Here is a 15636-nt window from a genome sequence, read left to right as displayed (position 1 = left end):
GACAGCCGGGGCCCGGAGCGGCGCTCAGAATGGCTGTTCAGCAAGTCTGGCAGTTTTTGAACACTTAGACGAATCCAACTTCAAATAACCATAACTTATGAACCGTAAACATTCAAAACACGTATCTTATATCGTTGGAAAGGTAATTTAACAAGGAATACAACTACACACTTTTCATTTACCAAAAACATCATTAACAATAATGAAATCCTCAATAAATGATCATTATTTAACGTTTTAAACTCAAAAAATGCAAACGGTGATTCAGGAATCCAATTTACGCATACGATATGCCGTTTCGAAGGTAATTAAACATACATTGAAACTAAATACTTACTAATAACATTTCATAGCATTCAATGCATCAAAAGTTCATTTTAAAGTTCATCAAACCCTAACCAAAATCAAGAATTCAATCATTTTGTAAATGGAGCTTTTCTAAATCAACCTACACATCAAAATGAAGCTAATGATGCTAGTAACACATTTAATACATGAACTTTAACATAATAACAATATTTAATCATCCAAAACCAAGGATTAAGCTAACCCATTTTTCATATTCAAGCTAGTTACTTAAAACAACAAATCGAGCAAATCAAACACATATTCATGTTAGACTTGAGCCATAGACACTAACTAACACCATTTCAAGTCAAAAACACTAAGAATATGAAATCTAGAGTTTTAGAAATGTTACCCAAATGAGATGAAATTGGTACCAAAATATAGATGATGAAGAGAGGATCACGAATATGTAATTTGTTTTGTTGTAAGCCTCCTAGATCGGATTTAGATGATGATTTAGTGTTGATGGAGAAAATGGGGTTTTTGTTCAAGTAGAGAGAAAAAGAAAAAGAAGAAAAGAAAAATGGTGAAGAAAGAGGAAGAGTGGTTGACTAGTTGACCTAGTCACCACTTAGGTCACTTGGCAACATTAGTCCCTCGAGTTTAAAAGCGGGTGCGTGAATTAACCAAACGAATTATTTTAAAACGCTAGAGTAAACGCGAGATGTTATAATCAAGTAGCGGTAATATTAAGAACATTAGTTAACGAAAGATACGAATTTAGATAACGAAAGATATTATCTAAAAAAAAGACGGTGTTAAAAATAAATTTAACGGAAAAACGCGGGATGTTACACACAACATATGTGAAATAAAGTAACTTGAACCAAACAAGTGCCTGTATACATATTGCATATTGTGTTGGAGTATGGTGAAGGAGAATTAAACAAAATACTTAAATGGTTCAAATGTGAGAAAGGAATCCAAAAAGTGAAAATAAGAGTCGAGCATTTTAGAATTGATGGAAACTTTGATGTCACATTTGGTGACATAATGTCATTATTGGTGACATTTAATTTTGGTTTTCATGTTAGTTTTACTATTGGATGTCCACGAATTGTTTTATGAATTATAAATATATTACAATTAGAACTCCGTATACGATTTGGATTTGTGGTTCTTTTTGCATTATAATTACCCTCATATGTAACTTGTAGATTGTACCTACAAAATTTCATTGATAAGAATACTCTTTAGTTGACCAATTATTAAAGTAATAAAGTTTTGATTATATATAAACTCGTTAAATTCTCGTGTTTTTTAGGTTCTTGCTAGTTCCATCGTTTTCATCATATTTTTCGTTTATTCTCTTGTGGGTATGATAACTTAGGGTTATCAAGTTCTTGTTGAGGCTCACTAAAATTCCTAACAAGTGGTATCAGAGCTTAAATTTATTTTTTCTGGAATAATGGCTGGTAGAAGTGATGTGAAGATTGATCTTTTTGATGAGACTGATTTTAGCTTTTAGAATATTCAAATTGAAGACCTTCTATATCAAAAGAAGCTTTACCAACCCTTAAGGGGTGTTAAACCCGAAGAGACGAGGCAAGGCGAGTGGGACTTGTTGGACAGACAAGCCTTGAGGGTTGTTTGATTTTCTCTGGCCATGAACGTTGCTTACAACATTGTGGGTCAAGCCACAACGCCGAGATTGATTGCGGCATTATCTAACATGTATGAAAAGTCATCCGTTTTGAACAAAGTTTTCTTGATTCGGCAATTAGTGCTAGGATGATGGAGGGTTCCTTGGCGGCGGATCATGTGAATGAATTTAATTCGATTTTAACCCGGTGAAAGTCGGTTGGTATTAAATTCGATGATGAGCTCGAAGCATTGTTTTTGATATCTTCATTGTCCGATAGTTGGGCCGGTACGGTAACGACGGTTAGTGGTTCATCCGGAACCACTAAGTTCACTTTTGAAGGAATTCGTGACTTGATTCTCAGCGAAGGTATTCGGAAAAAGATTCAAGTGGGAGTTCGGGTTTGGTTCTAAGTGTTAGTCGGGGAAGAGCTAGGTCAAGGAGTCCATCGAAAAGCAAGAATATATATTGTGTTGGAGTTGTCAACAAGTTGGTCACTATAAGTCAAAGTGCCCGAGTTTTAAGTCAGGTGTGAGCGTATCGACTATGGTGATCGAGGATGCGTTGATGTGTCAAGAAGAGATTCTTGGCGAATCTTGAGTTTTAGATTCGGGTGCCTAACGCGAAAACAAAAAATATCAAAATAATTTTGGCCCAAAAATATATATTCCCGTGATCTCTTTCATCTTTAGACCATTTGTAACGGGTCCAAGTGACCCCGTCACTTTGCACATGTGGCAGCAAGAAATGCCACTTTGAGCTGTATTGATGTGTCACTTTGAAGCGTTTCTCAAGCGTTGGTTGGAAAGAAACACCAAAAGTGACGGTGTCACTTGTTTTTTTTTTTATTAATTTAAAAATATTATTTTTATCCCCTTTTAATGGTTAACTCAATTATATCTTGACGCATCATCATAATACTCCTAACTAACACAAAAAAGAAACACCACCACTATTCCACCCAAAAAAGAAACACGTTCTAGTCATCTAAAAAGTGCAAAAAAACAAGTAACACCACAAATAACACCACTCACCGTTACAAATAGTCTTAGACATTCATTCATTCACCTATGACAATAATCTAAAAAGACTGTTTTGATTACTTCTTGAAGACTATGACGACGACAAATCACTTTATAGGTAGTGGTTTAAACTACCAACGACTAATAATCATTGTTGATTTTAACGTATGGGTTGTTGTGGCAATTTTACATTTAAGGTGGGACAATACTTGTAATTATATTTATACACTTATATACTACGGAGTAATATTTATATTTATCTCATGACAATTAAACGATAAACAATAATGGCCGGGACAAACATTTATAATACACTGTTCCAACTTAATCAACGGTCATTTTTCTTAATATTGTACATACTGGGCACTTAAAATAAATATATTCAACTATGGCATACGTTAAAATCAATATTATTATCATTATTATATTTTATGTTGCTCTTTTGAGCCTTTAGTTAGACATCAGAATAATTGTTAAATATGGTAGCAAATTGAATATTAACGGAATGAATAAAGGTTTCGAATAGTGGATGATCTTGCAGATAATGGAGTGATTCTACCTTATGTCCCGGGTAAAATTCTCAACGGTAATTCGGCCGAAGTTAGTTCCTTCAATTTCCATTCTAGAAGAGGCAAGGGTATACACATTGACAAAGTTGATGGAATTACCTCACGTCCTGACGAGAGAAACAAAAAACGCTCGTCCAAAGCCGGTTAATCGGATTAGTTTGTGTTTGTCGCTCATGGGGTTGTTTTTGTGCTTTGATCATTTTGGCAGTTCTGATCTTGGACTTTTGTGTTTTGATAGGTTATTTTGTGTTGTGTGGTTTCGGCATAGTTGGGTTCGTATTGAGTTAGCGTTTGTTTAGATTTGTCTAGGTTTGCTCTCTTCGAGCCTATCATCGTTTAGTTTGTTTCCTTTTCTTGTATCGGTTTAGGACTCTTTCATCTATTGATGAAGTTTCCTTTTATTTTAATAGTATTCGTTATTTTAGCCAAAAAAAAAAAAAAAAAAAAAAAAACAAACAAACGGAATGAATAAAGAAAGAAGAAAGCACCACCAACTTATGAAATTATTACTTGTAAGATAATTTATCAATAATGGCAGATTTCACCTAATATTAACTTTAAATTATAATTTTAGTTATGAATGAAAGTATGAATTATATATGATGATAATTATAATTATGTCGAGGTCGACACATTCAAGTTACGCTATATGCCTATATTGTTTTTATTAACCTCAGCAATACATCAACTCATTTTCATTATATTAATTTTTATTACTACTGATTATTTATTATTTAACTTTTATAGCCTGTGTTTATTATTATACTAGTAATGTAATGTAATTAGTATTAGTATTAGTATTAGTATTAGTATTAGTAATTACCCTATATATATAAATGTCATAGGCCAAATGAATAGTAACACTCATAATTTCCACAAATTCATCTCGAACTTTTTATATTTTCACAATTCAACTCCGCCTTTTATAATACTTAACTTTATAGCTTTTACAAACTTACCACAAAATTTACACATAATTTCTAAATGAATAGTAACACTCATCATCATCATTATTATTATTATTATTTCAACCACATAATTTTTCACTTTATTATTGCTTAACTTTTTCCTTATTATAAATTAACTACGTAACACATTATATATATATATATATATATATATATATATATATATATATATATATATATATATATATATATATATATATATATATATATATATATATATATATATATATATCTCAAAGACAAAGGCTTTAATAATAGGCACTACTGTGAGAGAGATTCCACTACAATAGGCAAGCCTTTCAAAAAAAAAATACATGAAAACAGAGATTCCACTACTGTGAGAGAGAGGAAGTCGAAGAAGCCACTAATCATCTCAGAGATCGATTCCGTCTTTCCACTATTTCAATCGCTGAATCTCAAGGTAATTAGTTAATATATAAAATCTAAAATACCGTCGCCAATTACTACCGCCTCCGATTACCGTCGATTTAGAGTTTCGGGAGCATCGATTACAGATCTGGGTTTTATAGCATCGATTCGAGGTTGTGTTCTTAATTGAATTCCTGACCGACTACAGATCTATGTGAAGTTTCAAGTTCCATCAATCTCGTATTTCTTTCTCTTCTAATCGATTGCTTTCTAATTTATGCCTCTATTTCTTGTCTCTGTATGTTTTTTCTTTTTCTTTTTCTCAAAATTAGGGTTGTCTTTTGATTTTCTTAAGTTCTCAACTAATATTCAGGTTTTTCTTCTACAGCGTTAAATTTCTTCTTTTTGTTTTGATTCTGGTGAAATTTTAGGGCTTTTCTTTTGATTTTGTTGAGTTTTTTGAAACTGGGTTGTCTATTCTTCTGTTATTTTCAAATTATCTAAATTCGGATTAAAAAAAAAAAAAACCACCAGCTACACCCTACCACCATCCCTTCCGACCATCCATTCATCATCTTCTCCGGCCTATCTTCTGGCGGACGATGATGTAATCTCAATGTCGAAGCCAAACGGCTTTTCGTTTTCAAAGTCGAGTGATATTCGTGTAACTTCGTTCCTGATCTTCAATTTTCCGGATACATGGTCTCGTGATGATTGCCGAAGAGTTTTCGAGAATTACGGGACTCTCAAAGACGTGTACTTTGCACGTAAGAGATTGTCGAGTGGCCAACGATTCGGGTATGTCCGTTTTGAAGGCATTTCAGATATTGATTCTTTTGCAAGAGTGTTAAACACCATTCAAATCAATGGAAGATGGATTCGTGCTTACAAAGCTTTGGAGAGGAATATAGTTAAACATTCATCGAGTAAGAATCGAGATTTCAAACTGAATATTGAAGGGTTCGAAGACTTCCCACCGGCTCCCTGGAATCATCAGGGATCATCGAAACCATCAAGATGGGAAGGGAAGAGCTTTGCAGAATCACTTGCAGGGTTTAACCATAACCCCAAGGTGTCGCAGATTCCTAATTCTAATCTCATCGAGATAAAAGTCGGGGGTAAATGGATAGTTTTCGATCTACCTGATTCGGTAAGCAATCATAACCTCGTTTTTAGCTTCAACAATGACCGACTATCTTGGACTCTGGTTGAAGTGAACAAGCTTAAAGTCGATATCGCTGATGGAGGTTTTCAATCGAAAACGACCATAGATAAATCCGTGGGTAATAATGAACTGTCGGGTGAGGGTAAGGAGTCGTCAAGTGAGAATATGGAATCATTAAATATGGATGAGAGTAATCGATCATTTGTTGAAGAAAACAAAGGAAATCCTGTTGATGAACAAAGTAATTGTGTACCTGCAGAGGGTTTTGATGAGGTGGAAGAAGGTGAGATCAGGCCACCTGAAATCAATGATTATAGGGCTCCGTCCGACGATCCTCCGGCACCGGTATCCACATCGGAAGCAGACGTCGTTCAGTTGTCGGATGAAGTTCAAAAGTCGAGGGACCAGGTTACGTCTTCCAAGGTGGCCTGTGTTAGTTCCGAGGATGATAACTGCACACGTGATTCTAGTCCCTTGCAAGTCCCAATGAAAATTCAAAATCATGTCGGGCCAGATCAAACATTTGGGCCAGATTGTTCATTTGCTTCTGAAATGGACAAATTTTCTTTAAATGGGCCAGGCCTGGGTGAATGTGACGACAATGCTTCTAGCTCATACGAAAAAGATTGTGTCGTGGCCTCTAATTTATCTCATACCGCGGTTGCTCGTTTTCGTGCTAAAGAAAAACAAGTCCATCCTCTGATTAAAAGTCACTTCATTAAGCATGTTTGGGGACGGAGAAATATGAAACGTAGCCGACGTAGGGATAATTTTCGATGGCACGAGAGATATTTTATCGAGAATGTGATGAAAGACTCGGAAGAGGACGATGTTTGTTGCTCATGTTGCTCCTCCCGCGCGTCATCGGATTCGGAAACATAGTTTTATTTAGATAGTCGCGATGCGTTGATTTTAGTGTCCTTGTGCTAGTGTGTTTCCATTAGTTCGAGTCTCTAGTTTTGTTCGTGTGTATAATTGTGCAGATACGTGTGGTTGTGTCATATCTAGCTACTTGCTAGTTTGTTTCGTGTACTTTTTATAATTTTAATAAAACTTACTTGCCTTTCAAAAAAAAAGAAAAAAGACAAAGGCTTTATGAATAGCTCTTCCCCATGTTTTAATCGTTTGTACGTCGTGCAAAAAGGTTGTATCCACAATGACACCACACTAAACATTAACAACCATTATAAACTTTAGGCCGCCAAATGTAAATTCCTAGGGTAAAAAATGTAAACTCCATAGGGGTCTAAAGTTAAACTTCAAGGGCCAAATCGTAACTTCTTTATTTTTCATAAAACTCCCCAACAAATCCACCTAAATTTTTAACAGCCTTTAAATTTTCGTACGACTCGGGATAGGTTTAACCGACATAACCGTTAAACACGAAATAATTTTACGAACCAAACAAAACAAATTATATCCGAAACGGAGTCCTGACGCGAAGCGAGGGCTCCTCCACTAGTTGTATCTATAATGTAAAAGATTATATTTGCTTTATGAATAGTGATCGATCCATTTATTATTTCAGTAAATTTACTAACTATTATGCATTATGTTTATCAAAATTACAAATACATTTTTTCTATAGTTTTTAACCATTCAGGCTTGCCTGAGTGACCACCGAATTGCCCAAAGCACACCACCCGGGTTCAATTTCTGACTATGTTAAATTGTTCAAATTGGGAGTGTGACTAGAGAGTGCGCATAATGCGCAATTTATCCGGTACCGAGTCTCGCGCTCAAGGGGCTTGATTACCCGAGATTTTAGTTTCTATGAAGAGCAGCCAATGCACTCATAGGAGAGTTTCTGCGCTTAAAAAAAGCATTTGACTACTCAAGTTTTATGAAATTGTTGGATGTGACAAATCGTGAATAAATCTAGTTCATCATTTCAAATCAAGGGAAAAAGGCGTGGCAAGCGGTAGAATGGATGTGTACTTATCTAATATGGTCAAACCGAAATAATGTGGTCTTTCGTGAAAAAAATTGGAATACTCCGGTGGCGGTCAATAAATCCAAGTGAAGTCGTTCGAGTGGATATCTCATAGATCGAGAGGACGCAAACTCGATTGGTTAACTTGGTTGAACAACTCTAGATTTTATCTAATTTAATTTGTTGTAGTTTGAGTATGTAATTATTCGGTTGCTTACTTCACAACCAAATCGTGTACTATCTATTGATGTATATTTGAGCCTTACCGGCCAAATGTACTCAACCTTGTATATCTTTTCGTTGATTAATAAAAAATTTCTTGTCTTCCAAAAAAAAATATGGCGACTGTAGGAGGGAGCTAGGCAATTTTTTCCTTTTTCATAGTAATAAAATTATAATTATAATAATAAATAATAACGATGCTGTTGGTTGCCAGCAAAACGAGACTATTTTTTCTCTTTATTTCCTTTTCCATTTTACAAAAAATATTCTCTCTCCCTCATCCTCTCGTGATTTATCCATCTCACACATATACATACACACTTTGTCTCTAAACCCAAACATTCTCTCTCTGTCTCTAAAAATGCCCAACCACCACCGTAAACCACCAAATTAGCCGCCGTAAATCACCGCACGTCATTCTTTCACAATGTCCGTCTTTCATCTTCTCCTCATTTCAGTATCCCTTACAATTATCTTCAATTACCGAGTTACCTCCGAGTCAACTCAAGAAAAACAAGCTCTACTCTCATTCCTCTCCCAAGTCCATCACGCTTCTAGAATCTCCTGGAACTCAAATCAATCAACGTGCTCATGGACCGGTGTCACGTGCGATTCCACCAACACTTCCGTCATCTCCCTCCGTCTTCCCGGTACCGGACTTATCGGAACCATTCCGCCTAACACCATCGGAAAACTATCTCAGCTCCGCGTGTTGTCGCTTCACTCCAACGCTCTCACCGGTGAGTTTCCTTCCGATTTCAATAACCTTGCTTTCCTTCGAAACGTGTATTTACAAAACAACAAATTCACCGGTGAGTTCCCGCCTACTTTTACTGAGCTGACTCGTTTGACTCGGTTAGATCTCTCCGCTAATAATCTCACCGGTTCGATTCCGTTTTCAATCAATAACTTAACCGTACTCACCGGACTGTTTCTTCAAAACAATAGCTTCTCCGGCCAGCTTCCGAGTATTAATCCGGCGAGCTTAGTCGATATAAACGTTTCTAATAACAAACTAAACGGATCAATTCCTAAATCGTTAGCTAGGTTTCCGGTAACTGCATTCTCCGGCAACATTAACCTCTGCGGCAGTCCATTACCTCCTTGCAACAACACATTTTTCCCTGGACCGGCGCCGTCTCCACCGTCAATCGAGCCACCGGCGGTCGGTAAAAAACACAAGAAAAAACTCTCAACCGGCGCAATTGTAGCAATCGTGATCGGATCGGTGTTGTTTCTCGCTTTACTATTACTAATTCTGTTACTCTGTTTACGTAAAAAGCGGAATCCGAAAACAAGACAAGTAACGAAACCATCCCAGGCGGTTTCGGCATCAGTCGCGGCCTCACGGGCCGCGACTGAAGCGGGAACATCGTCATCGAAAGACGATATAACTGGGGCGTCAATGGAAGGTGAAAGGAATAAATTAGTGTTTTTTGAGGGAGGGATTTATAGTTTTGATTTGGAAGATTTATTAAGGGCGTCTGCAGAGGTTTTAGGTAAAGGAAGTGTAGGGACTTCATATAAAGCGGTACTCGAAGAAGGAACAACAGTTGTTGTGAAACGATTGAAAGATGTTGTGGTAACAAAAAAGGAATTTGATTTACAAATGGAGGTTTTGGGGAAGATGAAAGATGAAAATGTGGTTCCGTTACGAGCTTATTATTATTCTAAAGATGAGAAATTGCTTGTTTATGATTACTTTCCTGCTGGTAGCTTATCTGCTCTTCTACATGGTATATTCATTTCTTCATCTACATGCTTATATTACTACCTATGGTTTTTATTTTATTATGTAGTACGAGTAATATTTAGAAGTCCGATAATTTCGATTTTAAACGCGGTTTGCATATAGATTTAAGGACTGCTGATTAGAAATGTGGAATGCTTAGAATATTGAGTTTAACCATCACCAACATGGCATGTGTTGTAGTTGTTGATATCTTTAAGATAGGTCTTTCGTTAAAGTGTTACTAGTTGCAAGTCATAGGTCATCAGGAAATTAGGGTCGAAAATGGTTAGTAATATATCTTGGTTAGGTAGCGTACACCTACTCAGTTAACACGAACATGAAAAACCTGATTTGTGTACCATTATTTGAAAGTTGAGTTTAGGGTACAAGTTTAGGTACAATGTGTGCAAGTTGAAATGGTTTGAAAAAAAATCTTGACTAGATATATACAGCAAGATGATAACATCTGTTTATAGTGTCGTCACTGATCAAGGTAGTTGTTTAAGGGACGGGTGGTGATGCATAAACATGTGATTGGAAAATTGGGATGTCGAAAGTGATTTTCACATGCTATGAGTCTATGACGTACGACTTGTACAGCTTGAGATTGAGAGATATCATTGTAAAGAAGGAGTTGGGTCCCCGTCGGTGCCAAATGCTTGTATTGGGAGTTGGGATCATTAGACCGCAAGGAGTAGTTTTTATGATATTGAAATCATAATGTTGTTTTTAGAGAGTAGTTCATTGTTTTCGGATTTAAATCGGTCTCATTAAATTAGTATTCAACCAATCAAACGAATATAAGAAATGGTTATAGTTTTATGTTGTATCTAGAGACAAAAGGCCTTTAATAAAGGATAGACAAACCATAAATCTTTTGAGTACAATGGATCATGCAAATATAATAAGTTCCTTGCAATTATAATGTAGCTTCATCATATGTAATTTATGCGAATATTAGTTGCACATTTCACCTAGATACAATGGATCATGCATCTTCTGATGTTTAAAACTCATATAAGTTTTATATTATAATAAGGATTAAGGATATGATAATTATTTAAATTTGAGATGTTAGTTAATTAGATTATAGATTGAGTGTTTAAAATATATGTCTAAAAATCTGATTGAACCGTTGGATCAAATTTAGTGTTGTTTGAATGCTAATGGAGTATTATATGACATTGATTGATTCAGTATTCCTTAATCCTAATAATAATACCTTTAAAGTACAAATCTCATAGGAAAATGTCGGGAGTATGTTCTTTTCCTTTACATAATGACATTCATCATGTGGGGGTGTGAAATAAGCATCCAAGGGCATGGTATGTGTGTGGTCTACCAACCTGGCTTTTAGCAAGTGAGAAGTAAATGTTACACTTTAGTTCCTTTAATAATTTAATAAATCTTACATGCCCCCCCCCATGTTTCTTGTTTCCCCACACAAATATGCTTTCCAGTTTCCACCACTCTTTTCAATCATGAAAAAGGGTAGGTATCTTTTTCCTTTCATTCTTACTCCCCTATGTTCTCACATTTAAGGTCCTTGTAGGGAACTTATAACGCTGCATTAATAAGTTGTACAGTACACCTGAGTAATACATAAAGCATAATGCATTGATGGGTGATAATGTAGTATGGGCACCATCAGTTTGATGGACAATTAGTTTGAGTAGATAATAATATAATGTATTAAGGATATGTACTATACTAATGACTATTAATTCGTGAATTGATCAATTAGGCAACACTTTATGTGAATTTTTTTTCTTCTTTTGGGCAGGGAGCAGAGGCTCTGGCCGGTCACCACTTGATTGGGACCATCGTATGAGGATCGCATTGGGTACGGCCCGAGGGGTTGCGTACTTGCATGTTGCCGGAAAAGTGGTTCACGGTAACATAAAATCATCAAACGTACTACTCCGACAAGAAACTAACAAGGATGCTTCGGTATCCGATTATGGTCTAAACACGCTCTTTGGCGGGTCGAGCACCCCGAACAACCGGGTCACGGGTTACCGGGCTCCCGAACTTCTTGAGACCCGAAAAGCTACATTTAAATCTGATGTGTATAGCTTTGGGGTGTTATTATTGGAGCTTTTAACGGGTAAAGCACCGAACCAAGCTTCGTTAGGTGAGGAAGGGATCGACTTGCCTCGGTGGGTCCAGTCGGTTGTAAGAGAAGAATGGACCGCCGAGGTGTTCGATGTGGAGTTAATGAGGTATCAAAATATTGAAGAAGAGATGGTTCAGTTATTGCAAATAGCTATGGCGTGTGTATCGACTGTACCTGATCAACGACCCGCAATGCAAGAAGTGGTGAGGATGATGGAGGATATGAATCGGGCTGAAACAGATGACGGGTTGAGGCAATCGTCGGATGACCCGTCTAAGGAATCGGGCGGACATACACCTCCAACAGAGGCCCGGAACTCACCCAATACCGTCACACCGTAAAACCGAACAATTGATGTGAAGATAGAGTAGAGGAAATTTTTTACAAATTTTTTTACTTATTTTTGGTGTTTTTATGTTTATTTCATTATTGAATATGAATATCAGAGTATAATATGATTTTTATGGGTCTGGGTTGGGTACCAATGTACCATGGGAGTTGTTTGGAAGTTGTTATTCATTGGTGAACCTCAAGTAAAAAAAAAAAAAAAAAAAAAAAAAGATTCTTGCAGATGGTCATATTTTTGTTCTTTTCGTACTTTTGCTTATTTTTATTTATTTTTCTTAAAGGATAGTTCTCACAAGACACTGAAAACTATAAACTCGTTATTGTAGTTTTAAACATAATGAGTACAAATGTCAATTGCCGTGCGCTTTAGAAAATTATAGTTTATTACTTTTTCGAGATTTGAATATAACACTCGAGGAAGACGTTTTCGTTGTGTATATAAACGGTCCTGCCGTTTTAGAACGATTTTATAGTTTTTCTGGTTATTTTTAGACTTAATTTTTTATCAACGTAAAGAATATGATAATGATAATTGGTATGACAGGGTGTGATTAGTTTGATAGTTTCCAAATGGCTATAGGGAATTAAATATAGTATCATCATCCAGAATCATTGAAAGGTAATTGCCAACCTGTAAGTTGATACTTTGGTCAAATATTCCTAGATAGTGTATAATGTGGGCCAACTAAGAGGTGTTTGATTTGTTAAACGTGGTTATTTAATTATCACATTTTTAAAACATAGATAATCAATTAATCATGTTTGGCAAATTAAACTTAAAAATAAGTTAATTGCAATTTAAGGGTTAAGTATGTAGTAACAATTAATGATACCAAGGTCCAAATCCAAACCTAAGTGTTGTCACGCAAGTCAATATGCCCCTATATTAATAGTCAAATAACCCATAATCAATTGTCCTATTTGAGATCTCATCATATATCATATTCGTTGGGTTCTAGTAGTTCTACTCACAATATATATTAGGTTTAGACATTACTAAGGATATATCTTGGTGTGAATATGAAAAAGGTCAGAGATAGTTGCATAATAACGATAGTTGATGTGTCTGATTGTGAAAAAGGTTTAGACATTACTAACGATATATCTTGGTGTGACATTACTAACGATAGTTGCACAATAGCTCAATTAAATCGTGTACATCTAATTAAAAATATGAAAAGAGTGAACATGAAAAACATTATCATTTTTTCCCCTTGATACGTTGATGGCATCAGTCAGATATGCAAAACCAGGTAAAAGAGATCGGCTATAATGTGAAGTCACTGACAAATCCAATATTCTTTTTATTAAATTCATGATTAATGCAACATACTGGATTATATAAACCTCTAATAATGCATACGAAAGATTTATAAAAAAAGAATCACTACCCATGATGCAAAATTGTAAAGTGTGTGTGGCAGTGAGGGTATTTGTGCAGCAAAACCGGATGACTTTAGACGAAACAATGCGTGTCACCAGCAACCCGTCACCCACCCTGGCAATTTTTGACGCCCCGTGACTCCCCGTGACGCCCCAACGCAGCGTCACGGGTAACGCCTCCGGTGCGTTAGTCATCGTTTAAACGAAAAAAGGCGTCAGTATGCGTGGCGCAGTTTGATTGGTCCGAAATTTTTGACCGTTTGGCAACGGTCCTATTTTTTTTTTCCAAAGTTTTTCTATATAAACCACATTTCAATTCATTTTAACTCACACCAACACACTCTATTCTCTCTAATCTATAAAAATTCATTTTATTTTACTTACAAATATAAAAAAAATATGGCATCATATTTGTCTAATTCCGAATCTAATTCGAAAGACGAGCGTATTATTTGTCATAACCCGTCCAAAATCTTCCTGAACGAATACAATAACATCTGGTACCATCGCGATGAACTGACGTCTATATGCCTTGAACGACTCCAAGTAATATCTTTAAAATGAGCAAATGCGCAGCGGAAGGTTTCTTTCATACCTGAGAATAAACATGCTTTCAAGTGTCAACCAAAAGGTTGGTGAGTTCATAGGTTTATCATAAAACAATAAAATTCATCATTTTGATAGACCACAAGATTTAAATACAGTACACCTATCTCGTGTACAAAACCATTTTTCATAATGCTTAGCAGAGTAGGTTCGTATCCTTTTCTCCCCCGTAGGTTGCCTCGCGATTTTTAAATAACCGTACACATATCTCGTGCACAAAAATAACATACACATAACCTGTTTATAAAATCATCCTCTCGATACATAACATTCACTTTGCATTCATTGCTTGGCTTGGTAACCGACCTTAACATATAATGCGCATCAATAATATCCCCAAAAACTGAACATCTCGTCTGTATAATATATAAACTTCGAAGTACTAAACACCACGCCCACTAGCCCTTCCGTCTAGTGAACATTCTGGGTGGGGGTGTTAAACCCGGTAGCTACCTTTAGGATTCGCGTGAATTAGGGCCATACCCGATTTTAATTCTTAGGTTACCAAGCAATAATAATCAGGGAAAAATATTCACAACAATTAGTGGCAATTATCACGTCCAACTAATTCAATAATAATCCACATAACTTCTGTCTGCATAATAATTCATTCGAGGAATGTTTTGCTTGTGTCTATCTCGTCAAACATTTATAAAAGCATTTCATGTATTCTCAGTTCAAAATATATTTCAAAAGCATTTAATAAAGCAGTTGTAAAAACAGTGCATGTATTCTCAGTCCCAAAAATGTAAAGAGTAAAAGGGAATCAAATGAACTCACTATACGATATTTTGTAGTAAAAATATGCATACGACGGAACTGAACAATGCAGGGTTGACATCGGATTCACGAACCTATATTCAATTATGTATATTGATGTGAGAAATCAGGTATATAAATTATTGTATGGAAAAATACCGGTTAAAAAGACTGTTACACACTAACGGGCAGTGTACCCGATCGTGTAGTAGTATAAATAAAGGTTTAGTTCCGTGTATCGTTCCAAGGACAGTTGTATTAGTCAAACTAGAATTAGAAACTATATTATGATTAACTAAGTAAATGAAACTTAAAAGTACAAGATATTATGTTTTTGTGGCTATTTAACGATTTTAGCCAAATCAGAGAAGGTTAAAAAGTAAAAACAATATTTTTGGTCTTTTAAGTTTATAATGAAAACAAGTGCAAAGAAATCAAGTAAGATAGTTTGATTTGGATCAAAGAGATGAAATGTTCATCTAGATATTTTACCCTCGGTATTGGATGTAAGTTT

The 15636-nt window shown here is 35.7% G+C and overlaps 1 protein-coding gene across 1 annotated transcript; it reads left to right on the top strand.

Moving 5' to 3' along the window:
* The first annotated feature begins 8491 nt into the window (after nucleotides 1-8491).
* LOC139904243 (probable inactive receptor kinase At2g26730) lies at nucleotides 8492-12598 on the top strand. The gene is made up of 2 exons (XM_071886191.1): nucleotides 8492-9914; nucleotides 11694-12598. Exons 1-2 carry the CDS (start codon nucleotides 8606-8608, stop codon nucleotides 12365-12367), a joined length of 1983 nt encoding a protein of 660 aa, XP_071742292.1. The 5' UTR covers nucleotides 8492-8605; the 3' UTR covers nucleotides 12368-12598.
* Nucleotides 12599-15636: the final 3038 nt, after the last annotated feature.

This window comes from Rutidosis leptorrhynchoides, chromosome 4, assembly GCF_046630445.1.
Source record: "Rutidosis leptorrhynchoides isolate AG116_Rl617_1_P2 chromosome 4, CSIRO_AGI_Rlap_v1, whole genome shotgun sequence".
Taxonomy (NCBI): domain Eukaryota; kingdom Viridiplantae; phylum Streptophyta; class Magnoliopsida; order Asterales; family Asteraceae; genus Rutidosis; species Rutidosis leptorrhynchoides.
Note: the sequence above shows the minus strand (reverse complement) of the source record. Positions and strands in the feature narration are given on the sequence as shown.

What these genes read in the sequence shown, in the direction of transcription:
- LOC139904243 (XM_071886191.1), top strand. Translation starts at nt 8,606, where the DNA reads ATGTCCGTCTTTCATCTTCTCCTCATTTCAGTATCCCTTACAATTATC. An exon ending in CTTATCTGCTCTTCTACATG is followed by an intron (nt 9,915 to 11,693) that starts GTATATTCATTT and finishes TCTTTTGGGCAG; the next exon opens with GGAGCAGAGGCTCTGGCCGG.